At 57.9% G+C, this 26,079-nt stretch overlaps 4 protein-coding genes across 4 annotated transcripts; all 4 read left to right on the top strand.

Moving 5' to 3' along the window:
• The first annotated feature begins 3,825 nt into the window (after positions 1-3,825).
• On the top strand, positions 3,826-5,194 carry CHCHD10 (coiled-coil-helix-coiled-coil-helix domain containing 10). Its single transcript, XM_055700884.1, has 4 exons — positions 3,826-3,971; positions 4,052-4,232; positions 4,387-4,537; positions 4,947-5,194. Exons 1-4 carry the CDS (start codon positions 3,916-3,918, stop codon positions 4,964-4,966), a joined length of 408 nt encoding a protein of 135 aa, XP_055556859.1. The 5' UTR covers positions 3,826-3,915; the 3' UTR covers positions 4,967-5,194.
• Positions 5,195-11,889: 6,695 nt separating this feature from the next.
• VPREB3 (V-set pre-B cell surrogate light chain 3) lies at positions 11,890-13,016 on the top strand. Its single transcript, XM_005445315.3, has 2 exons — positions 11,890-12,044; positions 12,290-13,016. The coding sequence occupies exons 1-2, from the start codon at positions 11,996-11,998 to the stop codon at positions 12,616-12,618; spliced, it is 378 nt and encodes a 125-aa protein (XP_005445372.3). The 5' UTR covers positions 11,890-11,995; the 3' UTR covers positions 12,619-13,016.
• Positions 13,017-13,680: 664 nt separating this feature from the next.
• LOC102048966 (vacuolar protein sorting-associated protein 29-like) lies at positions 13,681-16,004 on the top strand. Its single transcript, XM_055700957.1, has 4 exons — positions 13,681-13,744; positions 13,974-14,162; positions 14,724-14,959; positions 15,541-16,004. The coding sequence occupies exons 1-4, from the start codon at positions 13,742-13,744 to the stop codon at positions 15,656-15,658; spliced, it is 546 nt and encodes a 181-aa protein (XP_055556932.1). The 5' UTR covers positions 13,681-13,741; the 3' UTR covers positions 15,659-16,004.
• A 4,309-nt stretch (positions 16,005-20,313) lies between these two features.
• LOC129735320 (uncharacterized) lies at positions 20,314-25,990 on the top strand. Its single transcript, XM_055701438.1, has 7 exons — positions 20,314-20,380; positions 20,515-21,102; positions 21,286-21,585; positions 23,179-23,240; positions 23,303-23,471; positions 23,627-23,826; positions 25,329-25,990. Exons 1-7 carry the CDS (start codon positions 20,335-20,337, stop codon positions 25,881-25,883), a joined length of 1,920 nt encoding a protein of 639 aa, XP_055557413.1. The 5' UTR covers positions 20,314-20,334; the 3' UTR covers positions 25,884-25,990.
• The last annotated feature ends 89 nt before the right edge of the window (positions 25,991-26,079 follow it).

The following is a 26,079-nucleotide window of genomic DNA, read 5'->3' as shown; positions in this document are numbered from 1 at the left end:
TGAATTCCATTTAGTGGTAGCAACTTGCCTGACTTTTTTTTTATTATTATTTGTCAGCTACATCTTCTGCTTGCAAAAAACTTTATAGGATAAAAAAAGTAGTGCTTGCATATTTACATCTGACCTGAAAGCTCTGTATAGACCTGGGAGACTGAAATCAGCCACCCGGCACAAACAAAATTAGGACTAACCAGAGCTCAAAGATGAAAATGAAAGTGGGACACAAGAAACCCACTGACTGCAATACATTCAGCCATAAATGATTCATGGAGTAATTTTGAGTAGCAAACAATTGGTAAGAACTGGAGGGGTTTTTTCTCTTCTGGGGGGGATTGTCCACAAACAAAAATATTGGCTAATTCATCAGACGCTTTCTTCTGCTTTGAATAGTTTGCCCAGATCCCCAAGCAACCATCCCGTGCAATTTGCTGTTAACCTAAATAACTTAAATTCAGGTACACCCAGAGCACTGCCCAGATCTGCCCCTGCATGCAATAATTAGGGTTCTCCAAGCGCAAACCTGCAGCTCGGGAGGCAGGAGGCTCCATCAGCATCTGCAGATGGCTACCTGCTGGTGGTGGCCTGTGGCAGGGACTGGGCAGGGATGTGCTGCAGCATTGGCACAGCTGCGTGGAGAAGGTGTCTGTGGAAACATGCCACTTGTGGGTGGCACCATTGCCCTAAGCAAATGTCCTGTGAAACTGCAGCCTGATAGAAACAGACCCGTGCTCCATCGCCCCCGATGGAGGGCCAGAGACAGGTAGGAGACCCAGGGAGGCAAGGTATCGCATTCCTTACCTGTGAAATAACCCCTTGTGATCCAAATGCTTGGGGAATTCCTAGATCTCTTTGTAGCCACATTTCAGCTGTGACAGTGTGAGGATTTAAGTGAGGCAAACTGAAGGGGGAGATTATTATCTGCTTTTAGAGCAACGGGGAGAAAGCAGCTGGAAAAAACGACCTGCTTTTTACAGACCTTGTCTTACCTGATCCTGCTGCTAGCAGGAGGGAACGTAAAGGCTGGCCAGTGCGCTGAGTTGTTCAGAAATTACTGGTTTTGAGTAAATCTTTCCAGGACTGTTCAGAAATTAGTTACTGTCTTTCAGATTTATATGTCCCTTAATCCAGAGTTAACCTTCAAGTGTAGGCAAGTCCTAACACTTGAACTATGTAAGGAGGGATCTTCTGGAGCATGAGAAGAGAGAGAGGCAGAAACGAAGCTACTTGATTGAATCAAAGATCAAATTTAGACTGAAAAATATGGGAATTAGGAAGTTTGGCCAGGGAAGCAGTGAAAACTGTTGCAGGGATATTTAGGTGCAAACGGGGCCCTGCTGCACAAGCCCCCAGAGGAGGATGGCTCCTCTGCGGGGAGACCTAACACAGCACTCCCACCTCCGGGGCTGAGGGCTCTCCAGCTGGGAGCAGAGGGCTTGGAGTGGGTGGTGTGTGTGTGCGGGTGGAGTTGTGTACACTCAGCCTCTCAGACAGCCACAATAAATTATCTCATTAGTAAACCCAGGGTAGCTGTGCTCCTCAGCACATACCCGGCCTCCCACAGCACAGAAAAACTTCGTGTCTAATTAACCAAATCAAAGGGTCCCCCAGATGCAGCTTAAAGGGACGCTCTCAGCTTGAAACCCCGGCTCCTTCAGCAAGTTGCTCTGTGCATAGTGGAACTAATGAACCTCGATTTCTTATGGCTGGAGGTCTGGCATTCCCTGCGCCCCCTGAGAGTCTGTCCTCTCCTCCCCCCAGCACCTGCCCAGCTTCTCCCTGTGACCAGGGACAGCCAGGGAGGGAAGAGGAGCCGTCTGTGTGGCAGCGCCAGCCTCACGCGCTGATGGGCTGCCCTGAGCTCACCTGCCATGGCAGAGAGGTGGGCTCTTGCCCCGGGGGGTTCCTCGCAGTGAGGTGCTCCCGACATCACCCTTTTCTTCCCTCCTGCCTTTTTTTCTCATGTCCTTACGACCGCTGTTTCTTCACAAGTGCTCCTGGCTCGGCAGGACAGGGCTGCACGGGGAAAGGCACCCCGCTCTCCCAGGATGCGTGGCTAGGAAAAGGGGAAAATGCAGGTGCTGCTGATGCAGGGGCTTTCCGGTTACATTCTTCTGGTTTTCCAGCTGCTTGGGCCCCCCCCTCCTGTTAGTGGGCAAAAGACAGGCAAACACCACGTGTAAAATGCTGCTATTTCAGCTAAAAGCAGAACTGCACAGCACAGCCCCTGGGGAAGGCAAGTTCCCTGGCACTGCGGGAGGAAGGGTTGGGGGTGTTACCCCTTAGGAGACCAAATTTGTGTGTGTTTGAGGCAGAATCACCTTTCTCAGAAGCGTAGAAATTGCAGCCATCCCTCTGCCCACCCAGCCCAAGCACCAAGGGGATGGCTTGCTTTACAAATGCTTTTCTCTTCCCCTCGTGCTGGAAATTTGATTCTACAAAAACACTTACACAGCAGCTAATTGCCAACTCTGCAGTGACTTAGCTCTCTAATTCCTGCCAGTCAATGAACCAGCCCAAAGAGCTGGTTTTCATAACTCGCTGAATGTATGAACACAGCCCTGGAGACATAACAGCTGGGATTTTTTTTAATTTTTCCTGGACAACGTCTGGATCCTTCTCAATTTTGGAAACTTCTTTCACTCCACAGGACATAAGGAACACCCAATGATGGAGCAGGCAACCAGGCCCATCCCAGGGAGACACTGAGCAGACACTGACCCAGAGGCTCCGGAGACCAACTGGGGTGCCAGGGAAGAGATGATTGTCAGGAGACTGGTTTGAAGGTAAAACTGGCGTCGTCCTGCCTGTCTGTTCGTGATTTGAGGGCTCATCATCATCATCTCTCCATGGATTCCTACTTCCCAACAATGTCCACGCCTTGCAAAAGGTTCCTTGATCTGCTGGTTTGTATATCCAGAGGGCTGCTGCAAAAATTGTTGTGCTGGCCGATGGCTTAGACCACATAATTCCTCCCCACGCTCCTCCCTGGCACCTTCTTTTTTCTGCCCCAGTTGCGGACTGTTCACCTGCCATCTCCCAGCCCTTCATTATCCACCTCCTCCGCCCATCGGCTCCCGCGCTACAGAGGCCGCCTCCACCTCCGTCGCCCATTCCCAACGAGCCCCTTCACGCTCTGTCCCGCTCGGCGCCACACGCGGGAGAGGCGCCCCCTGAGCACCCGCAAAGCCACCGCGCCGCCCCCCCGCAGCTCACGGCATCTGCGGAGATCCTCACGGCCCCCGCGGGCTCCCGGCTCCCGCCGCTGCCCGGAGCCCCGGCCGGGCCGCTGGACTGCGCCAGCAGGACGCGGCCGTCACCTGGCGGTGGGAGCCGGGCCGGTGGCTGCGGGAACGCGCCGGTGCCGGGGCCGGGCCGGGCGCCGCCAGCCCTCGGGAGCGCGCGTTGCCCGGCCGGACCCGACGGCGACACCCGGGCGGTGGGAGCGGGCGGGGCCGGTGGGGCAGAGTCCCCCGCGCGTGCACATCACCGGCCCGGGGGCAGCGGGGCCGTCAGACACCGGCGGGGCTCGGCCCGGGCGGGCGGGGCCAGGCGGATCGGACCCCGCCGCCCCGCCCGGGGCACCTGGTCGGCGCCTCCACGAGCCGGAGCAGAGTCCCCGCCCGCCGCGGGGGACTACCGCCTGCCGGGGCGGGTCCCGGCCCCGGGCCCCTTCCCTTCCCTCGCCCGGGGCACAGGCCGGGGCGTGCTGGCAGCCCCGTCCCCCAGAGCGGAGGCGGCGGGTGGGACCCCGGGGGGCGCGGGGCCGGGCCGGGGGCGCCCCCTGGCGGGGGCGGGCGGTGCAGGGCCGGGGCGGCCCCGCCGCTCTCTGCGCACGTGCCGGGGCGGGGCGTCACGTGGTGACGGCGGCGCCTCTTAAGGCGTCGCGCGGGGCGGGGCCGGGAGAGCGGCGGGGCAATGGCGCGCGGCAGCAGGAGCGTGGGGCGGCCCGCGGCGGCACCGGCACCGGCCAGGTACGGGGGGCGGCGGGCCCGGGGCCCGGGGAGGGGCTCTGCCCGCCCGCCGCCCCGCTCTGACTCGCTCCTCTCCGCAGCCCTGCCCCCGCGGCCCCGGTGCCGGCGGCGCAGCCGGCGCAGCCCGGGCTGATGGCGCAGATGGCGAGCACGGCGGCTGGTGTGGCCGTGGGCTCCGCCGTGGGACACGTCGTGGGCAGCGCGCTCACCGGCGCCTTCAGCGGCGGCGGCTCCGAGCCGGCCAAGGCGGCTCCGGCCCAGGTATGAGCGGGGCTGGGCCGGCGCCCTTGGCCTGCCCTTGCGGAGCCGGGCCCGGGGGCGGGGGGCAGCGGGGTAGGGCCGGCGCTGGGAGGCCCGGGGTGCCGGGGCCGACCCCGCCGAGGAGGCGCCTTCCCTAGCGGCGTCCTTCCCGCAGGAGCCGCGACAGCAGCCCGTGTACCAGCAGCCGGCCTACGGTCCCTGCCACTACGAGATGAAGCAGTTCCTGGAGTGCGCCACCAACCAGCGAGACCTGACCTTGTGCGAGGGCTTCAACGAGGCCCTGAAGCAGTGCAAGTACAGCAACGGTGAGCCCGTGCCCTGTCCTGCTGCCGGGGCCTACCCAGAGGGTTCAGAGGGTGCGGAAGCAGTCTGCGGAGGTTATAGTGCCCTTCAGGGCTTACAGTAGGAAACGGTTCTGCCGTTCCTGTGTCCTAGAACACGGAAGGGAACCGGAAAGGGCAGGAGAACAATCCTGACCGTGTCTCTGTGAAGGCAAGGGAGCTGTAGGCACCCTCTTAGAGGTTCCTCTCTTGCTGCTATAAGAAGCCTGCTGCTTTCTTTACTTCATTCTCTAACTTAACTCCTCCTGCTGCATCTGTTAAAAGCAGATGTCAGTAGCTAGTCTTAACCTGGCTGCCCTCGGTAAGAGCACCGTTACCAATTCCATTGCTGGAACATGTACCTAATGCTGAACTTGTACTTTCTCCCCTCTAGGTGTTTCTTCTCTCCTGTGAAGAATCTGTCCCCGTGTAGGGAAGAGGAGCCTGATGTAGAGCCCGGCTGCCCGCAGGGAGCAGAATGGTCAGGGGATGAGCTGGAGGGAACAGACTGACCCGATGGGAGTCTGCTAGTGGTAATCCACTTCTGGGCTGGTAGGGAAGGAGAGGAATGTTTGGACCTGTGGGAGCTTGGAATTCAGATAGTGCTGTATTATAGAGAAATAAAGGAGTCTGGATCCATCACTTGTGCATGTTCTTTCATTCTCAAACTAAAATTAAGCTACCAAGATGTTACGTGTCAGCTGCTTAAAGGGCAAGGCACGGCTGTGTATTTTCTGCAAACAGGAGGTGCAGCCTCACAGGGACTGTGCCTGCATGATTTGACAAAAGTAGATCCACAGCTGAGCAGAGACTTGGCTGCCCTCCAGGCAGAGAGGCTGGAGGGAGGTAATCTGAGACCTGTCCTACAGTATTCTCAGTAACAAATTATTTTTCCATTGATGCCCTCTTCCTGAAGAACTGTTCTGACCCTGGAGCTAAGAAAGTATGACCTGTCTGGTTGTGTGACTCGCATACAGTTGGCTGATCTTGCTTAAAAGCTTTAGCAGGTTATGCAATGTTCTCAAGGTCGCCAGGGTCAGGTTAAGTTACAAGCCACTCTCCTACAGTTGCCATAGCAGGACAGGCTCACGAGTGCTGCCTGCAGGCTGCCCTCCAGCAGGAGACCTCATGTTGGTGCAAAAGAGGATTCTGAGGCTTCAGCTGGAGTTCTGGTGACACAGCAGTGAAACCATGGTGCTTTCGGATGCTGAACCACTGAATTTTCATGGCAGAATTAAGCTGTTAACTGCTGAATACTGGGCAAGTTCTCAACCCCTTGCCTGGATCTGTGAGGAAATACAGGTCTGGATGGTGAAAGCTGGCAGCAGATACTGGAGGCTGGTATTGGAAGTCCTGTGCCTTCTAAATGTCAAGACCTAAATTCTTGGTGGTAGATGATGTCCTGAGCTGTGCCTGGCCTTTCCTGGGGTGCCATGTGATCTCCTGAGAGATGGGCAAGAGAAAGAGGTGCCAGAGAGTCAAAGCCCAAGTGCTGCGTGTGCTGAGCTGCCCCAGTGTTTGCAGGGAGGAACCGCTGCCATGCAGTTTTAACTTTTTCCAAGAAATAACTACTAGTCTGGTGTTGGTGTGTGCTGGTCAGAGTGCAGAAGCTGTTAAGAGCCATCAGCAGCACCTGCAGCAGGTGTGTGCATTTCTTCTGACCCTCCTTGGCTAAGTGCTGGCAATGCTGCTTCTGGAGTTGGGGAGACTTGGGGTGTCTCGACCAGTTTTTCCTGGTGACTGCAGCAGACAGTCTCTAGAAGACCATAGCTGCCAGCATGGTGATGGGGTTAAGGCAGATTCATCTGGTGATACGAGTGTGTGTTCCTCTGGCTGCCAGTGCAGGTGGGCTGGACAGAGGTGCAGTTCACTGTCACTTGGGAGTGCAGGCCACACCGTGGGGACACGAGTGACCCATTGAAGCAGGAGGCTGCTGCTTGTGCCTGGCTGTGTTTGCCTGGCTTGTCAGGGTGTGACTTTGGATATGGTAGCGTGAACCTCCACAGAGGAGCCAGGGGTGCAGGCGTGACTCCTCTCCCTGCCACAGCCCTTGTACACCACCCATGGGTGAGGTGGGTGCCTGGCCTTTACCTGCTGGGTCCAGGGTAGTGTCTCCCCAGGTTCTCTAGCAAGAATTCACAGCAGGTGGCTTCAGAGCTTTCTTCCTGCCAGCAGCATGGGAGAAATGGATTAATCTCTCTCCTGCCTGAAAACTCAAGACTTGTAACCAGGGCAGGTGGTTCTGCCCAGGAAAGGTTCTTCCCCCCACAGCAGCCACCTTGGACAAACAAGGTTCAGCTCCAGCTTTTCAGCTGAGCTGGTTTCTACCTCCTTGGAGTTACTGTGCTACAGGTTCAAGTGACTGCTGAATAGGGCCCCTCTCCAAAGCTGCATCTTTGTTTTCAGGAGGCGACGGTTTTCCTGGTGTAGGACAGTTACTGGAAATGATTAAACACCAGCCCACCAAAGCAGTCCCTTCTTGGCGCAGAGGCTGTGCTGTGCTGTCTCGCCAAGGAACTGAGTTGACCCTGACGACGTAGTGCTCGCTTTCCCGTAGTTACTGGTGAGTTCAAGTGCAGGATTTTCCGCTTTGCTGTGGTTCATGAGGGTGCCTGTTTCATCCAGAAGATCAATGCAGTCTGGAGGGAGAGAGGTGTGCAGGAAGCGCAACGTGCCCCTGTGTGGCCGGCATAAGCCTGTGGGGTTTAGAGGTATTTTTTTTGGCAAGTTGTGCTTTGGAGAGAATCTGTTGAGATCTAGAGGGAAGGTTTGCTGCCCCCTTCCCTGTGTTTTGGGATGATCCTGGGAGCTCCATTTGGGATTTCCATGTGAGCTGTTTGTTACCCTCTGCTGCTTCCCAGTGGGTGACTGCTGCTCAGGGGTGCTCGTACCTTCAGGCCTGTGCTGACGCTTCCTCTTCAGGTGAGCCGTGAGGTCAGGATGCAGCGCTGCAGGTTCACAGTCTCTTGGCTGCAGACAGGGAGCAAGACCTGAGATATGAGTGTGGTGACCTGAATGTGGGGGCCCCACAGACGTGGCAGGTGGCACAGCAGGTAGCTGAGGAGTGCCTGCTGTCACGGCCAGCAAAGGTAGGATCCCCACGTGGCCATCAGCAGGGCTTTGAGCTGCCATATTACAGCCATGTCTGCTGGTGTTTGGCGCTGGGAATGCTACAGGTTAGGAGCAGGGATGAACATTTGTGACTTCAGGAAAATGGTTCTGATTCATCAAGTGTCTCTGTCCTTTGTTTTATCAAACAGGAGCAGGAAAAAGCAGCGAGCCCTGGCCTTTGCCAGTTCCCTTCCACAAACTTGTGCCTGTCACAAGGGGAAGGAGCTGGAGATCATGGCTCAGTCAGCTGGGGACATTTTGGTCATGAACTCTCACCAAGTTTGTTACGATTGAGAAATCCCCAGAGCTGACACACGTCAGTAGTCGTGGCTGGGGATCCAGTTCAAATAGTGGAGGGAGCAAAGGCTTAGGACCATGTGTGACTGGCGGCTTCAGCCACAAGTGTCTGGGGTCAGGCAAAGGCTCCCTGCCAACTGGGCAAGGTCAGGACAGGGTCTGCTCGTTCCCTCCCACCAGCTGCAAATACCTGCTCTGTGAAGCTGAGGGCCAGGATTTGAGCCAGGGAGCCTTTCCCACACAGCTGGCAGCAGAGGAGCTCTGCTGGCAGCTGTCACTTCTGCCCTGTGGCTCTCCTGGCTGTGTCTAGATAAGCAGAGCCCTGTCCAGTGATTCCCCAGAGCTGCAAGGCTGGGAACTCGCCCTTGCCTCTGGCCTCCCTCCCTGCAATTAACTTACCTGTACTGGGGTGGCTTTCCTCCACAATTCACTGTGTAAGGCTTAAAGATCTCCCGTCGCCTTTTTATTTTTATTTTTAGCAGATGAGGCAAAGGATGCTGATGTACCCTGGCAGATCTCTCCTGCCCTGTTCCCTAGCCGCTGGGCATTGCTGTGCACCAGGGTGCAATGTCCCTCCCCACCCCTCTTGCGGCCACCACCTGGTGGTGATGAAGGTGGTCCAGGTGACCAGCTGCCCCCCAGAGCTGAGGCAAAGCTGGTGCTTTCCCCATGTTACCTCCACATCTCACTGTAATGAACATGGTGCTTACCATGCCTCTTCCCAGAGCTGCTCTCCTCCAGCAGGGGCCCAGGCCTGCAGTGTGGGGGCTGCTCATACCGCGTGCCATCCTGCGGGCAGTGGGGATGACAAAATGCGTGATGATAACAGTGTTGGCTGCTGGAGAGCGTGGGGGAGAGGCTGCGTTTCCAGCTGATGCTGTTGGGATTTCAGTAGCCAGGCTCCCCAGCAATGGGGAATGGCTGCACAGATTGCCAAGCCTCCTGCAGCTGGGGAGTGGGAGAGGCAGGGTGGAGCAGGGGCTGGGCTAAACAACAGCCTGTTGGGAAGGCTACCTGCTCTGTGTCATCCCAGCTGCTCTGAATTTCAGAATTTTTGCAGTCTTGCGGTGTTTCAGGCCCTACCTTTGCCCTGCAGCTTGTCTGGGCTGTGATGGTGCCAGATCTGATCACCCTGCTTCTAGCTGAGCCCAGTGCTGCTGCAGGGTCAGCCATGGCCTCCTGCAAGATGGTTGGATGCCACTGGAAAAATCTTCCTCAGGATCCTGCCTGCTCCAGTCTTGCTCTGCAGCATGAGGTAGTGGGGTTTTGCAGCCTGGGAGGAGCTGTGGGCAGTTGTCAGGACAGCAGCTGTACCTGTGCTGCAGAGCAGGAGGAAGCCCCAGGGCTTAGCAGCAAATGTGGGGTGATGCAGCAGTAAGTCTTGGTCCATGTTTTGCCCTGTCCTGCCAAGGGTAGCTGTGCTTGGTCAGTCACGTGTCAATCCAGGATAAAACCTGCTTCTTTTGGGGGAGTTCCTTCTGTTTGCTGAGCGCCTCTCATACCCCATGCAGGAGGGAATAAAGTTGGCAGAACAGGGGGAGCATGGGGCTGGGCTCGTACCTGCTTTTGCACTTTGCACAGCCAGGTACTTTCCTGCACCCCTGGGCTGTCAGAGCAATATATGTGGCTTATGCCACATATCAGCTGCATCTTCCATTTGGTGTCCAAGAGCTGCTGTACAAGTGAACTTACTGCAGGGCTTAGGGGGCCCGGTAGCATCATCCCCTTTTCCTGCAGAGATGCAGAGACATACGAATGAAATTGTGTCTCTGGGATGGTCGGCAGATGTGGAGGACCTGAATGGTGGAATCCAGCAACGATGCTGATGTACTGCATATCCAGGGCTCGCTGCTTTGTGGACAAATCCCCTTTCTCTAAAATACCACTCCATGCCTGAGGAGGTGATTTCCTTTTGCCTTGGTTCTTTGTTTCACAGTCTGTCTAATCCATGGACTTGGGTCTTGCTGACAGGGGGTATGTATGACTCTCCTCAGGACACATGTACAGGGTGATTCACGTTCACCTTGCCACCACCCTGCAGAGTTTGGGGGAGTGCTGGTGGGCAACAGCTGGAGCTGTGTCTGCAGCATACTTCTACCTGCATGGGCTCAGGGGCCTGGCTGCATGGAACACAAGCTGCTGATATGCTGCCGTGGCAGAAGACATCCAGGCAAAGCCCCAGCCATGAATGGGCTTTGGGGCTGCTCTCGTGTAGCTGCTGCTGCCTGCTGTAGGCTGTAGTAAGTCTGATACATCGGGTTTGCCCGGATGGGTGTAGGTGGGATGCAGCCAGGCTTTACTGCATGTGCAGGGACTGCTGTGCGGCACCTACATGCTCCACATGCCTCTGGCAGGTGGACAGCAGCCCTTGCCGCACTCCTGTACTGCGGCAGCCCCTCCAGCCCAGCTGCGCAAGGTGCTGTATGGTCCCATCAGGTCTAACTGGCATCTCGCTACTTCATGGCACTGCAAGTGTGGACCGTGCTCCTTGGCATCTGTGTTACAGCTGTTCTGATTGCCCCAGTCACCACCTTTCATTTTCCCCTCACTGCTCCCAAGGGAGGCTGTCACCATAAATTGGGCACGGTTGTGTGGGTAATTGCTTTTGTTAGACCAGCTGATAGAGAATGCAGAAAAAAATGTATGAGCCGTTGGGCACGCCAGCCCTTGTTCAGAGCACTGCAGCGTATCAAAGCAAGTGTCCATCTTCCTGTGTTGCACCTTGAATGATGGTGGTACTTCCTCTTCAGGATCCACCTGTGCTGCAGACACAGCGCTAGGGTGTTCTAAGGAGGCAGGCTTCTGTCTCAGAGCTCCATTTTCCCTCAAACCCAGAATACATACGGCTAGTCATGTCAGGAACCACTTGCAAACATCTTTGGCCTGGGGACACTGCGGGAGCAGGACTGGGTGCTGCAGAGCGGAGGGAAAAGGACACCCCTGGATGGTGATATGGTGGCACTTGGGGGGGGGCTGACCCTGCTTGTGGAGGGCAGGAGGTACCCAGTGACTATGGGACACTGCGAAGTGCCTGCTGACCAGCCTGCTGCGAAGGACTGCCACGGGCTGGTGGCTGGAGGGTGCAGAGATGTGCTGGGGGGAGGCCAGCCCTTGGCTGTGGCTGGTTGCCTAACATGGCACCTCTGGGCCCTGTGTGATGGGTGTTACAGACAGGAGGGGATTTACACCCGGTGAGTCTGGCAGCCCTTTGCTGTAATGGTCTGCTGTCTTTCCGTGCGAGACATCAGCTATGCTACAGCCATGTCTCGCTGCACCAGCTCCCTTGGGAAATGACTTCTGGCAGGTGACTTCAGCAGCCACCCCTGCATGTTTGTCCACGGCTGCTGTTTCTGAGGCAGCCCTGGCAAACAGGCAGCACTTTCAACATCACCAGCAGCTCCTGGCCCATGCCTTGGGGCAGTCATTCTTGTCTCAGCATTGCAGTTGCGTGGAGAAGGGAGCAATTTTTCCTGTATTGCTTCTGCAATGAGACAGCTACTGGGGGGTTCTGGCATGTCCTGTCTTTCATTCTCCCTGGTGGCAGCAGAGCCAGCTGGACCCCAGCCTGCTGCTACCACAGGGCACCCTCTGGCACGATGGCGCTCAAGCTCCTGGCCTCCTGCACACCTGGTGGCAAAAGGCCTGAGGCAAGAGGTCTGAGTGTAAGGCCACAGGGAAACCTCTCTGTTCTCCCCATCAAAGAGGAGAGATGGTCAGTGACACCTCCCCACCGTACCACAGTGCCTGGGGCAGAGGGTGGTGGGGTGGGCTGTGCGCATTCGTCGGGCGCAGCTGCAGGTGCCCTAGCCTGGGGTGAAGGTGGGTAGTGGGTTCCAATGCTCAGCTCTCACCCCACTGCTTTGATCCCCCTCCCTGAAGCCCAGCTGCAGCAAAGTGAGCAATGTGGGGAACTGGAGTCCCCAAGCCCCCTGTGTCATTTACATACGCCTCACTGGTGCCAGCAGCACAGCAACCTGGGTTCGCGTAGCACCACAGACTCTTTCTGAAACAGCCTCCCTTCCTCTGCTTCCTGCAATGGCCCTGGGCTTCATGGTCCTGCTCCTGGTGGAGCTGGCGGGGACAGGTAAGGGTGGCGTGGCTGAGCTAGCTGCTGTCTGGGGGGGCACTGTGGGATGGTGGCCAGGACTGGGCTGTACAAGGTGGATGTTAGTCTGAGTACAGCATCTTGCTCCAGGGCTGCATGGTATGATAAGCAGGACAGAGGCTGAGTAATTGGGTTGCTTCGAGGGAGCAGGGGGACATTTGGGGGCTGAGGGCAACAGGGGACATGGCTCAGCTCATCAGTAACTGCATCCTTGGTGCATGCAGCTTCCAGGGCTCAGCCCGTGCTGACCCAGCCATCCTCTGTGTTGGTGCTGCCCGGGCAGACTGCTCGGCTGTCCTGCATCCTGAGCCCCCAGTACAATATCAGTGAGTTCGGCATCTCCTGGTACCAGCAGCGCCCAGGGCACTCCCTGAGGTATCTGCTCTATTACAACTCCGAGCGAGACAAGCACAAGCCTGCCAAGATTCCTGACCGCTTCTCTGCTACCAAAGACCTCGCCAGCAATGCCTGCATCCTCATCATTGCATCTGCTCACTATGAAGACAATGGCAACTATTACTGCGCCCTGTCACATGCCTTCAACTGGTTTTAGAAACAGGGAACAAAAGCTTTCTGCCTTTTCCCTTGCAACCCTGATGCAAAGCCCTCAACTGGGAGAGCAGCAGCCCTAGGAGGAATGGAAGAAGACCTTCTTGCATCCTTAAGCAAGCCCAGCAGCGCTGTGCTGTTCCATGAGGTGCAGCAACCTCCTCTTTGTCCCCAGACATCCCACATGGAGCATCACACAGCCTGACACAGTGCAAGCCCTGGCAGGGCTCAGCCCAGGGACACACGGGCGTGGGGACATCCTGCTGCGGTGGGAGGATGGGTGCTCTGCCATGGCCTGTCTTTCCTGGGCTATTCCAGCACTTGGCACAACCCGGAGTGACCCTGGCTTAGGCTTCTGCACAGTTTAGCTCACCTGATAATAAAGGTTAACCCTTAACCTCATGGCTCGTGTCATGTGTGTGGAGCACAGAGGAGCCCCTCGGGGGTCTCTGCGGGGAGCAGCCATGCCCTGGGTTAGGAGGGTGAGGCGAGGTGTTAGGAGGGTGAGGCGTGGGCGCTATGCTGGACTTCGGTGGGATCCCTTGGGCCTGGCTGGGGCTGTCACCCATCCCGGGCAGAGCCTACCTTCCCTAGAAAGCCGGAGACCCCCCTTCCCCACCCTCCCCGCCCACGGGAAGGTCTGTCCCGACGCCGTAGGGGCCTGTCCCCTTCCAGAGCACCCCCAGCGCCCCCTCACGGCCCCCAGCGCCCGCGCCCGCCTCCTCAGGCGGCCATGTCCTCACAGCCCCAGCGCCCCCCGCAGCTTCTGAGGGGAAAAGTTCACGTTTAACCGCATGGGCACCTGCGGGTACCTCGTACGAACGTTTTCACACAAAAAGATAGCACGTTTTTCCACAAAATTCCCACAGACTTAATAAAAAACGCTGAGGGCGGGACAGACATTCCCCAGCGCTCGGCACCGCCACCCGCCGCGCCACCGCACTGCGCGGACTCGGCACCGCGCGCGCACAGGGCGGGCTTTAGCACCTCCCCAGGCGCCCGCGTCACGTGGGAGGCTGCCTGCGCTGCTATTGGCTCGGGAGAGGGGAAAAGGACGCGCGTTACTTCCTGGTTACCGCAGCGCGCGTCGGGGTAACGGCCCGAGCGGAGCAGCGTGGCGGAGCGGGATGGTGAGCGGCGGCCGAGGGGGCTGGGGCCGCCTCCCCGCACCCGGGAATGGGGGCTCCTGGCGTGGGAGCAGGCGGGGTGGCGCGGGCGTGCTGCTGAGGGCTCGGCTGCTTAGAGCTGAACCTGACAATCCTTGCCGGGCCTGTAATGGTTCGCTGGAGTTTGCGAATGCCCTGTGCTGGTCTGTTAAGTAACCTGGGTTAAAACTCTTTCCTCCTGCTGTGTGCAAAGTTGGTGTTAGTATTGGGGGACCTTCACATCCCATACCGGTGCAGTAGTCTACCGGTGAAGTTCAAGAATCTGCTGGTTCCAGGAAAGATTCAGCATATCCTGTGTACAGGAAACCTCTGCACCAAGGAGAGCTATGACTACCTCAGGACTCTGGCTGGGGATGTCCACGTTGTTAGGGGGGACTCTGAGGTAACGTTCTTGCTGCTGTTAATTCTGCAGCCCACCTTCCTGCATGCTGTGGTTGTCCCAATGAAACCTGGGGAGTCCTTCAGCATTAGTAGTTCCTGAACTGTAGTTCACCAGGCTAGGAAGTGGGAGTGAGTGAGACTGAGGAAACAAAATTACTCTCTAGATCCTTCTTGTTGCACTTGCAACAGGGGGGACTGTGTGTGTGTGGGTAATACATGCACCTGATTCACATGAACACTAGCACTAATCTGTCTGTGATTGCTGTGAGGCCATTGTAGTCCCCCAGCTGCCTGTGTAGTTGTAGGAACTGAGGGCTTATGTGTGTGTGTTTATTTACTGTTGGGTAGCCTTGAGGCTCCTGCTGTCTGTGCAAATTCCCTGCTCTTTGCTTTGCAGTCGCTCTTGCTGGGCGGTGGTATAAGCATCCAGTGGGTCTGCATGTTGAAAGAGGCCCTGTGTCCTCAAATAGCAAAAGGCGGGTTCCTGTCTTGAAATGCAGGAGCCTGCATTATGTAGGTGAGGCGTCTTTGGCTGATTTATAGGCTGTGCTTTCCTCCTCAGAGCCTAAATTATCCTGAAGAGAAGGTTGTAACTGTTGGGCAGTTCAGAATTGGGCTGATTCACGGCCATCAAGTTATTCCCTGGGGTGATGTGGCCAGCCTGGCATTGCTACAGAGGCAGCTGGATGTGGACATTCTTATATCAGGACACACGCACAGATTTGAAGCATTTGAATATGAAAACAAATTCTACGTCAACCCGGGATCAGCTACAGGAGCCTACAGTGCTTTGGAAATGTGAGTGAGGGCCCCCTGAGCTGCCCAGTGCTGCAGAGCCCATAGCTGTTACCTGGAATGTGTGTGTTCACCTGTGAGTGTCTGGCCACTGTGCTGAAGAATGCTGGTGAGGCACCATGAGGAGCAGGAGGCCAATGCTCTCCCTTCCCAGGGAATGGAGCGGGGCTCCCCTCTTACCAGGCTTTTATATAGCCCACATGTTGGGTATGGCAGTCCGTCACTGGTGTGTCTGGGGCTGCTTGCTGGGCCTGGAAATGGGTGACTTGCAGCAGCTTCTTGTAGTTGTTTTGCTTTCTAGTCTCTTCACAGAAGCTGCATGCTAATATTTGGTAGGAAGTTAGACTTCTGCAGGCACTGTCAGTGTAAGGGTCTGAGCCTGACATGACTTAGGCTGTTTAGTTGCCTCATGAGCTGTTCCATGCTAAGTGAGACACTGTTGTTGGTGCCTGCAGATTGGGGTGCTTCCCAGATGCCTGCAGCCCCAGGCAGCCAAGCATGTTAGAATACATAAGCACAAGGTATGTTAGTAGCAAGAAGTGTAAGCTAATCGGGAGGATTGACCAAGTATGTTTTCTTTCCAGGAATATCATCCCTTCATTTGTACTGCTGGATATCCAGGCTTCCACAGTTGTGACTTATGTATACCGGCTAATTGAGGATGATGTCAAAGTAGAAAGAATTGAGTTCAAGAAGTACTGAGTCATGTTCAAACGTGCTTGTTGAATTCTCGCTGCCTTTCCAGTTAAGTCTACGGGGAGGCAGGCCACGCGGGGGTGCTGCTGCTGCAGCGTGGTGGACTGCAAAGCAGCCACAATGCTTTATTGCTTGTGAGCTGGTAAATAAAAAAGGTTAGTCTTGGTTCCCAAGCAGAACTTGGAGTAGAAGAAACTGCCGATTAAGAAGCCTATGGAAAATATCCTGTGTCTATTGAGGAGCAGCTATGTTCCTGGCCTAAGGAAGTCACAGAGGGTGGTAGTACCTTGGCATTGAACCTGTTCTGTAAAATTAATGTGGAATAATAAATCTCTAGTTTTTTGTCACTATGCTTCTGAAAGGTGAAGTGTGGCTGGAATTTGGTGTGAGGGGATGTTGGGGGCAGAAGGGAAGCTGCTGTTTGCTTCCTGAGATACAGCCCTGAAACACTTTGGGATCTGTTAGGGATGCCCAAACATACTGACTGCTTTGGTTTGAGTGGCAGAGAAAGGCGAGGGCAGCTCTGGGAAGGTGGCTGTGGAGAGCTCTGCCTGCGGCTGTACAGCTGGCCAGGCCTTTTCCCTCCTGCTGCAGAGGCCTGAGCACTTCTCCTCATCCCTGCAGTGCTGCTGGCAGCGGGTGCCTGGGGGTGCAGGAGCAGCAGGTGCAGGGGAGGTGCCCCGGGGGTGCGGGTGCAGGGGGGAGCAGCGGGTGCTGGGGGGTGCTGTGGGTGGGGGTCGCCCCGGGGGTGCTGGGGGTGGGGGTCGCTGGTGCGTAGCCGCGGGCTGGTGCTGGGGGCAGGCGGGGAACCTCCGGGGGCAGAGGGGAGCTGGAGCGAGGTGGGAGCAGCTGTGCTGCAGCAGAGGGGGGCTCCGGGGTGGGGGTGATGCTGGGGGCCGCTTCAGCAGGGCAGTGCGGAAGAGCATTCTGGCTGCCCCTTGGTACGGGCCTGGGCTCAGGGTGCGTTCTGCGGCAGTGGAGGAGCATTTGCCCGGACACCTTAATAGGGCTGGTGGTGGCCCTGTGGCTCCTGAGAGAAGCCTGGCTGTGGTGCCCTGCTGTGGAGCAGACCCTGGGTTTTCCAGCCGAGTGGCCCAGGGAGCAGACAGCCCGGAGTGATCCTGAAGCCTTTGGTGGGCATGGATGTGCCTGCAGTGGGCATGGCGAGAGCGGGGACAGGAGCTGGCAGTGAATGCTGGGGTCCACGTTTGCACGGAGGGGCTGTGCCCAGGTGGGTGGGGGTTTAAGAGAAAGTCAGGGTCCATGGCAGAGCTCCATGAATTTGGAGATACAGAGCTGGTGGGATCACACCATGGCCATGGCCCTTCTCCTCCTCATAGTGCTCGCTTATGGCACAGGTGCCCTGGCCAGATGTGCTGCACCTGGCCAGGGCCTTCTAGCACAGGGGAACTGTGCTGCTGCCTGGGCAGGGCAGGGCTGTGCTTGTGGGGCCCTGGCTGACTTTTGTCTTCTCTCCTCTCCCTCTGCATGTTCCCTGGTCCAGGCAGCGCTGACTCAGCCGCCCTCCGTGTCAGCCAACCCGGGACAAACCGTCCAGATCACCTGCTCTGGGAGTAGCAGTGGCTATGGCTACGGAAGACTGGTACCAGCAGAAGGTCCCTGTCACTGTGATCCATGCTGACTTATACAGACCCTCGGGCATCCCTTCATGATTCTCCGGATCCTTGTCTGGCTCCATGGGCACGTTAACTATCACTGGGGTCCAAGCCAAGGACGAGGCCGTCTATTTCTGTGGTGGCTACGACAGCAGCAGCGGTGGCTATGGTGTCTGGTGGCAAGGAGTAATAGGAAGTGAGACACAGATTCCAAAGTCAGAGGAAGGTTTTCTGCCCTTCACCCTCCTGGCTGAGCAGAGCTGTGGCTGTGGGACTGAGGCAGGTTCCTGTCCCTTCTGCATGGCCATGGCTGTGAATGTTGTTCCTTTCACATCCCAGAGAACTGGAGGTGACTTTGTGGCTGGGCACCATTGTCCTGGTCCCTACAAAGTTCTCACAGTGTGGCCTTGTGTGCCATGCCAGTGCCTCTTGCTACTGCTGACCGTGTCCTGCTGCTGCTGCCAGAGCTGCCTCTGTGCTGGGATGCGCTGGGCTGGGCTCCGCTCCCCAGATTTGCATGTGACTGCAGCCAGGTCCAGTCTTCTCTGCCTTTGACATTCCCTGTCCCAGTGCCCGGGCAGGGCTGTGCTCGTGGGGCCCTGGCTGACCCTTGTCTTCTCCCCTCTCTCCTCTCCCTCTGCAGGTTCCCTGGTCCAGGCAGCGCTGACTCAGCCACCCTCCGTGTCAGCCAACCTGGGACAAACCGTCCAGATCACGTGCTTCGGGGGTGGCAGCAACTGGTATGGCTGGTTCCAGCAGAAGGTCCCTGGCACTGGCCCTGTCTCTGTGATCTACCGGAATGACAAGAGACCCTCGGGCATCCCTTCTTGATTTTCCGGATCCTACTCTGGCGGTACGGGCACGTTAACCATCACTGGGGTCCAAGCCGAGGACGAGGCCGTCTATTACTGTGGTGGCTGGGACAGCAGCTATGCTGATATCATGGTGACGATGTGCCACAGGCAAGTGAGACCTTGAGTTTCAAAGAGGCTGGTTTTATCTTCTCCTTCCTCTCAGCCTGGCAGGGACTTCCCTCCAGATTTGGGGTTTCCCCTTCTCATTCCCAATCCCCTTCTCTTTGTGCCCTTTGTGTCAGGGCTGTGACTATGTCCCCAGTGGTGGGGCCCTGGTGCCAGAGGTGCCCTTTCTGGGCTCATCCCGGCTACCCAATATCAACATGGTGGGCAGCAGAGCCTCGGCCACCGTTAGGAGCTGGAACCTGTAGAGCTGCCCAAGAAAAGCTTTGCTACATTTCTGGTCCTCCAGGCTGAGTCTTGCCCAGGGCTGTGTGGCATTGCAGCTGCCCTGGGTGCATGGGATTTGCCACCCTTGGGAGCCTTGGGCTCTGCAGCTGGGCAGGGAGAGCTTCTGCCTCAGCTCCTTGCTCTCACATGGCTCTGGTTTAGCTGCTCCCAGTGTCCATGTCCCTGGGACAAACCACCAGGACCTGCTCCAGCGGTAGCAACAATCCTTATGGGTGGTACCAGCAAAAGGTGCCTGGCACTGGCCCTGTCACTGTAATCTACTGGAACAGCAACAGACCCTGGGGCATCCCTTCACGATTCTCCGGATCCAAGTCTGGCTCCACGGGCACGTTAACCATCACTGGGGTCCAAGCTGAGGACGAGGCCGTCTATTACTGTGCTAACTGGGACAGCAGCATCAGTGCTGACATGGTGAAATGGAGCAATGTGGAAGTGATACAAAATCCTCCTGGCACAGCCGGAGCCAGCTGGGCCTCTCTGCTGTCCCCATTTCATGTTGGGCAGGTCCCCGCCATGGCCCTGCCTTGTGCTGCAGATGGCTGTGCCTGGTGTCCCAGCTCAGCTGTCCCAGAGAGCCCCACATCTTTGACTGTCCCCTATCATTTGGGGAGGGTATGTGTGGCACTTGGGAATGTTCCACTCCCCATGGCCACAGTACCCATTGATGGGGTCCAAGCCAAGGCAGATGCTGCCTCTTATTGTGCTGGGTGGGAGACCAGTGCAGACCAGGGTCATGGTGACTCCCTGAGATACAAACCCGCTGTTACCCCAGCGCCCCTCAGGTGCCACCTGCTGCTGCTGCAGCTGCAGGTTGGACGCACTGTTGGAGCAGCACATGTGCCTGTGAGGCAGCTCCTGCCATGGGGCACATGCTGTGCTCCAGCAGGTGCCCTCCGTGCCGCCCGCAGGGAGACAGCCCACTGCAGCCCTGCCCCATCTGCGCCTGCTGGGCTCTCTGTGCCCCAGGCCCCCCGGGGCAGGCGGCGTTGGGGACAGGGAGGGGTCATGCCAAGCGGTCATTTCCCTTGGATGCAGCTACACTTGGGCTGGGCGCCGTGCCACTGAGGGTGGGGACGACCCTGTGCCCTGGGTTGGAGAAGGGCTGGCCAGGGGCTGTCCCGACAGCTGTGAGCAGAGCCCCTGCGCTGTCCCGGCTCTGGCTGTGTCTGCCCAGTGCCAGCCCGTTGGGCTTGTGACCAGCTCATGAGGAGGCACTGCTGGAGCCCTGGGGCTGGTGCCGGATGGCTCCCATTGTGCTGGGGAGCAGGTGCCAAGGAAGAGAAGAGCAAAGGTTTGGAATGGTGGGCCTGGGCTGGCAGAGGAAGAGGCAGGGCAGAGAAGCAGCAGAACGAGAGGGTGTCTTAGGTGCCTGGGACACCCGTAGGAGGGAAAGATGCTGAGAGTGGGGTGGGGAGTGCTGGCGGCTGGCATAGTCCCAGCCCCATGCCTGAGAGCTGTGAGTGCCTCCTGCCCCCAGCAGCCCAGCTCTCCCGCACCCCTCAGCCCTGCAGCTGCTCTACCAGGGCAGGAATGGGGGTGTCCGTGCTGGTGACGTTTGGGCTCTGGGCTGGGACGTGTCTCCACTCTGTGCTGGAGATAATCCCAGCTGCTTGTGGGGTGGTGGGGCTGGGCGTGGAGCGGGCAGGGCGGTGGGGGGAGGCGCGGGCAAGACCCAGGCGAGAGCACGGGGTCAGATTTGCATGGAGGGGCCGTGCCCTGGGCGGGCGGGGGCTTAAAAGGGGGCTGGGGTCCATGTCACAGCCCCATCGTGGTGGGGACACGGAGCTGCTGGGATCGCACCATGGCCTGGCTCCCTCTCCTGCTCGCGGTGCTCGCCCACGGCACAGGTGCCATGGCCAGAGTCGCTGTGCCCGGCCGGGCCCTTTGGGCACAGGGGCCCCGCGCTGCTGCCCGGGCAGGGCTGTGCTCGTGGGGCCCTGGCTGACCCTTGTCTTCTCCCCTCTGCCCTCTCCCTCTGCAGGTTCCCTGGTCCAGGCAGCGCTGACTCAGCCGCCCTCCGTGTCAGCCAACCCAGGAGAAACTGTCCGGATCACCTGCTCTGGCGGTAGCAGCAGCAGCAGCAATGAGTATGTTGGTTTGCATGACCGAAAACCTGGCACTGCTCCTGTCACTCTGATCTATGAGAGCAACAAGAGACCCTCGGGCATCCCTTCGCGATTCTCTGGATCCAAGTCTGGCTCCACGGGCACGTTAACCATCACTGGGGTCCAAGCCGAGGACGAGGCCGTCTATTTCTGTGGTGGCTACGACAGCAGCATTGATGCTGGTGTAATCACACAGAGAGATGTGGGAGTGAGCTACAGAGCAATCCAAATTGGAAATGTTCTGCCCTTCTCCTTCAAGGCCGAGCAAGGCTTTGGAGCTGGTGCAGGTTCCTGTCCCTTCTGCATGGCCATGGCTGTGAATGTTGTTCCTTTCACATCCCTGAAAACTGGAGGTGACTTTGTGGCTGGGCACCATTGTCCTGGTCCCTACAAAGTTCTCACAGTGTGGCCTTGTGTGCCATGCCAGTGCCTCTTGCTACTGCTGACCGTGTCCTGCTGCTGCTGCCAGAGCTGCCCCTGTGCTGGGATGTGCTGGGCTGGGCTCCGCTCCCCAGATTTGCGTGTGACTGCAGCCAGGTCCAGTCTTCTCTGCCTTTGACATTCCCTGTCCCAGTGCCCGGGCAGGGCTGTGCTCGTGGGGCCCTGGCTGACCCTTGTCTTCTCCCCTCTCTCCTCTCCCTCTGCAGGTTCCCTGGTCCAGGCAGCGCTGACTCAGCCGCCCTCGTTGTCCGCAAACCCGGGACAAACCATCCAGATCATGTGCTCCGGGGAGGACAGCAACTACTATGGCTGGTACCAGCAGAAGGCACCTGGCACTGGCCCTGTCACTGTGATCTATGGCAGCAAGGGACCCTCGGGCATCCCTTTGCGATTCTCTGGATCCTTGCCCAGTAGCACAGGCACGTTAACCATCGCTGGCGTCCAAGCTGAGGACGAGGCCATCTATTACTGTGGTGCCCCACATGGCAGTGCTGATGAGCATGCAGGTGCTCTGCAGGGTGGCCGTGCTTGGGTGCTCTGGGTTCACTGTTGCTGTCTGTGGTGCACGGGTGGCAGCAATGCTGATGGTGCTGCTGAGGATGCCAGTGGCAGAGCTCCTGGCACTGCAGAGCTGTGGTGTAGCTTGTTGCTGCTGCCTGCAAACTATCTTGTGTTATGGTCCTGTGGCCTAGAGAAGCTGGGACAAACATTGTTGCTGTCTCTGGGCATCCCACTCTGGTCCTTGGCTCCATGCCAGTTCAGGGGTGATGCCCACCCTCCTCTAATGACTAACGGTGCCTCAGGGCCCTGTGTCTATGGGAGAGGCCCTCCCCTGTGAGCACCACGTGCATTGGCCAGGGTGCTGTGCAGAAGCCATGGAGGTTGTGGCAGGGGCTGGGGATGTCTCTGAACTTGGTGGAAGCTGTGGTAGGGGTGTGGGACAGCATGGGCAGAGTCCTGTGCCAGGCTCTGCTCTCAGTTCCTCTGTTGCTATCCCCGTGGGCCTTCTCATCCCCACATGGTGTCAGTGTGGCCCTGCACCACAGTGCCGAGGTTCACAGGGCAGCCAGGAGGCAAAGGGGCTGGGACAAGCAAGTGCCATTATGTCTCACCCATGTGCAGGGCAGTCCCAGCAGACCCTTTTGGAAACTGCGGTGGCCAGCGCTGTCAGCAGGTAGCACAGGGGCTGCGCCTGGCCACAAGATGCGGGAGGATGCTCTGTGCACTTGACTGGTACGAACTCCGTGATTGCTGTGAAGCTGCTGGAGACCCCCAGCTCACTTTGCATTTGGAGGAGCTGGGGGCTTGTGTTTCCTTCCTGTTGGGTAACCTTGAAGCTGCTGGTGTCTGTGTTGGTCTAGTCCCCTTCAAGATCCCAGTTCCCTGCTCTGCAGTTCTCACGTGGCACTTAACAGAGGCCCAGCTGTTGCACCCGCCGTTGAAGCAGAACGTGCCTTCCCAGCTCCTCTGTCACGGTGCGGAGCAGCACGTGGGTAGCAGGCTGCCCAGGGGCCAGCAAGCGCCGAGCAGAGCTAGGTGCTCCAGAGCTGGTGGAATGTGTCGATGTGTCCCCACCAGCCAAGGTGGGGCTGTCCCTTGCCCTGGGCATGGGTTCCTGGTACAGTGAAGCCATAGTTCCCCTGGGGGGGACCAGGCGCTGGGCGGTTCCTGGCTGAGCTCAGGGCTCAGCACCCATGTTGGGGCAGGTACCCAGGGAGCCAGCCGCTCAGAGTGATCTTGGTGCCATTGGTGGGCCAGAGATGTGCCTGCGGCAGGCAGGGGGAGCATGGGGAACGGAGCTGCCACTGAATACTGAGGGACACATATCCATGGAGGGGCTGTGCCTGAGCAGGTGGGAGCTTAAGACAGAGCTGGGTCCATATCACAGCCCCATCGTGGTGGGGACACGGAGCTGCTGGGATCGCACCATGGCCTGGCTCCCTCTCCTGCTCGTGGTGCTCGCCCACAGCACAGGTGCCATGGCCAGAGTCGCTGTGCCCGGCCGGGCCCTTTGGGCACAGGGGCCATTCGCTGCTGCCCTGTGCTCGTGGGGCCCTGGCTGACCCTTGTCTTCTGCCCTCTCCCCTCTCCCTCTGCAGGTTCCCTGGTCCAGGCAGCGCTGACTCAGCCGCCCTCCGTGTCAGCCAACCTGGGACAAACCGTCCAGATCACCTGCTCCGGGGGTGGCAGCAGCTATGCTTATGCTTCTGTCCCTGGCACCAGCAGAAGGTCCCTGGCACTGGCCCTGTCACTGTGATCTACTGGGATGACAAGAGACCCTCGGGCATCCCTTCTCGATTCTCTGGATCCAAGTCTGGCTCCACGGCCACGTTAACCATCACTGGGGTCCAAGCCGAGGATGAGGCCGTCTATTACTGTGGTAGCTCTGACGGTAGCAGTGGTGGTCAGCGTGACAGAGACACTGACCCTGTCATTCACCCTCCCCTTGCTGCTGCCCGTTTTCCTTTCAGGATCTTCATGCTCTGGCCTTGGGCTCTGTGCGAAGGGTTCTAGGTCCCTCCGTGGTATCATGACCTTTGAGCACAGGGTCTCTGTTCCTGTCCGACTACCTGGAGAAGGCTGTGCTCCTGGGGCACAGGCTGACTCTGGTTCTCCCCACTCCCTCTGTGGGTTCCCTGGTCCAGGCAGCGCTGACTCAGCCACCCTCCGTGTCAGCCAACCCGGGACAAACCGTCCAGATCACCTGCTCTGGGAGCAGCAATAACTATGGCTGGTACCAGCAGAAGGTCCCTGGCACTGGCCCTGTCACTGTGATCTACGATAACAACAACAGACCCTCGGGCATCCCTTCTCGGTTCTCTGGATCCTTGTCTGGCTCCACAGGCACATTAACCATCACTGGGGTCCAAGCCGAGGACGAGGCCGTCTATTACTGTGGTGGCTATGACAGCAGCAGCGGTGGCTATGGTGTCTGGTGACAAGGAGTAATAGGAAGTGAGACACAGATTCCAAAGTCAGAGGAAGGTTTTCTGCCCTTCACCCTCCTGGCTGAGCAGAGCTGTGGCCGTGGGGCTGAAGCAGGTTCCTGTCCCTTCTGCATGGCCATGGCTGTGAATGTTGTTCCTTTCACATCCCAGAGAACTGGAGGTGACTCTGTGGCTGGGGACCATTGTCCTGGTCCCTACAAAGTTCTCACAGTGTGGCCTTGTGTGCCATGCCAGTGCCTCTTGCTACTGCTGACCGTGTCCTGCTGCTGCTGCCAGAGCTGCCCCTGTGCTGGGATGCGCTGGGCTGGGCTCCGCTCCCCAGATTTGCGTGTGACTGCAGCCAGGTCCAGTCTTCTCTGCCTTTGACATTCCCTGTCCCGGTGCCCGGGCAGGGCTGTGCTCGTGGGGCCCTGGCTGACCCTTGTCTTCTCCCCTCTCTCCTCTCCCTCTGCAGGTTCCCTGGTCCAGGCAGCACTGACTCAGCCACCCTCCGTGTCAGCCAACCTGGGACAAACCGTCCAGATCACCTGCTCCAGGGGTAGTGGTAGCTATGGCTGGTACCAGCAGAAGGTCCCTGGCACTGGCCCTGTCACTGTGATCTATGCTAATGACAAGAGACCCTCGGGCATCCCTTCTCGATTTTCCGGATCCTACTCTGGCGGTACGGGCACGTTAACCATCACTGGGGTCCAAGCCGAGGACGAGGCCGTCTATTACTGTGGTGGCTGGGACAGCAGCTATGCTGATATCATGGTGATGATGTGCCACAGGCAAGTGAGACCTTGAGTTTCAAAGAGGCTGGTTTTATCTTCTCCTTCCTCTCAGCCTGGCAGGGACTTCCCTCCAGATTTGGGGTTTCCCCTTCTCATTCCCAATCCCCTTCTCTTTGTGCCCTTTGTGTCAGGGCTGTGACTATGTCCCCAGTGGTGGGGCCCTGGTGCCAGAGGTGCCCTTTCTGGGCTCATCCCGGCTACCCAATATCAACATGGTGGGCAGCAGAGCCTCGGCCACCGTTAGGAGCTGGAACCTGTAGAGCTGCCCAAGAAAAGCTTTGCTACATTTCTGGTCCTCCAGGCTGAGTCTTGCCCAGGGCTGTGTGGCATTGCAGCTGCCCTGGGTGCATGGGATTTGCCACCCTTGGGAGCCTTGGGCTCTGCAGCTGGGCAGGGAGAGCTTCTGCCTCAGCTCCTTGCTCTCACATGGCTCTGGTTTAGCTGCTCCCAGTGTCCATGTCCCTGGGACAAACCACCAGGACCTGCTCCAGCGGTAGCAACAATCCTTATGGGTGGTACCAGCAAAAGGTGCCTGGCACTGGCCCTGTCACTGTAATCTACTGGAACAGCAACAGACCCTCGGGCATCCCTTCGCGATTCTCCGGATCCAAGTCTGGCTCCACGGGCACGTTAACCATCACTGGGGTCCAAGCCGAGGACGAGGCCGTCTATTTCTGTGGTGGCTACGACAGCAGCATTGATGCTGGTGTAATCACACAGAGAGATGTGGGAGTGAGCTACAGAGCAATCCAAATTGGAAATGTTCTGCCCTTCTCCTTCAAGGCCGAGCAAGGCTTTGGAGCTGGTGCAGGTTCCTGTCCCTTCTGCATGGCCATGGCTGTGAATGTTGTTCCTTTCACATCCCTGAAAACTGGAGGTGACTTTGTGGCTGGGCACCATTGTCCTGGTCCCTACAAAGTTCTCACAGTGTGGCCTTGTGTGCCATGCCAGTGCCTCTTGCTACTGCTGACCGTGTCCTGCTGCTGCTGCCAGAGCTGCCTCTGTGCTGGGATGCGCTGGGCTGGGCTCCGCTCCCCAGATTTGCGTGTGACTGCAGCCAGGTCCAGTCTTCTCTGCCTTTGACATTCCCTGTCCCGGTGCCCGGGCAGGGCTGTGCTCGTGGGGCCCTGGCTGACCCTTGTCTTCTCCCCTCTCTCCTCTCCCTCTGCAGGTTCCCTGGTCCAGGCAGCGCTGACTCAGCCGCCCTCGTTGTCCGCAAACCCGGGACAAACCATCCAGATCACGTGCTCCGGGGAGGACAGCAACTACTATGGCTGGT

This window comes from Falco cherrug, chromosome 1 (assembly GCF_023634085.1).
Source record: "Falco cherrug isolate bFalChe1 chromosome 1, bFalChe1.pri, whole genome shotgun sequence".
In the NCBI taxonomy this organism is placed as follows: domain Eukaryota; kingdom Metazoa; phylum Chordata; class Aves; order Falconiformes; family Falconidae; genus Falco; species Falco cherrug.
The sequence above is the reverse complement of the archived record's forward strand: the minus strand, read 5'-3'. Positions and strand labels throughout refer to the sequence as shown.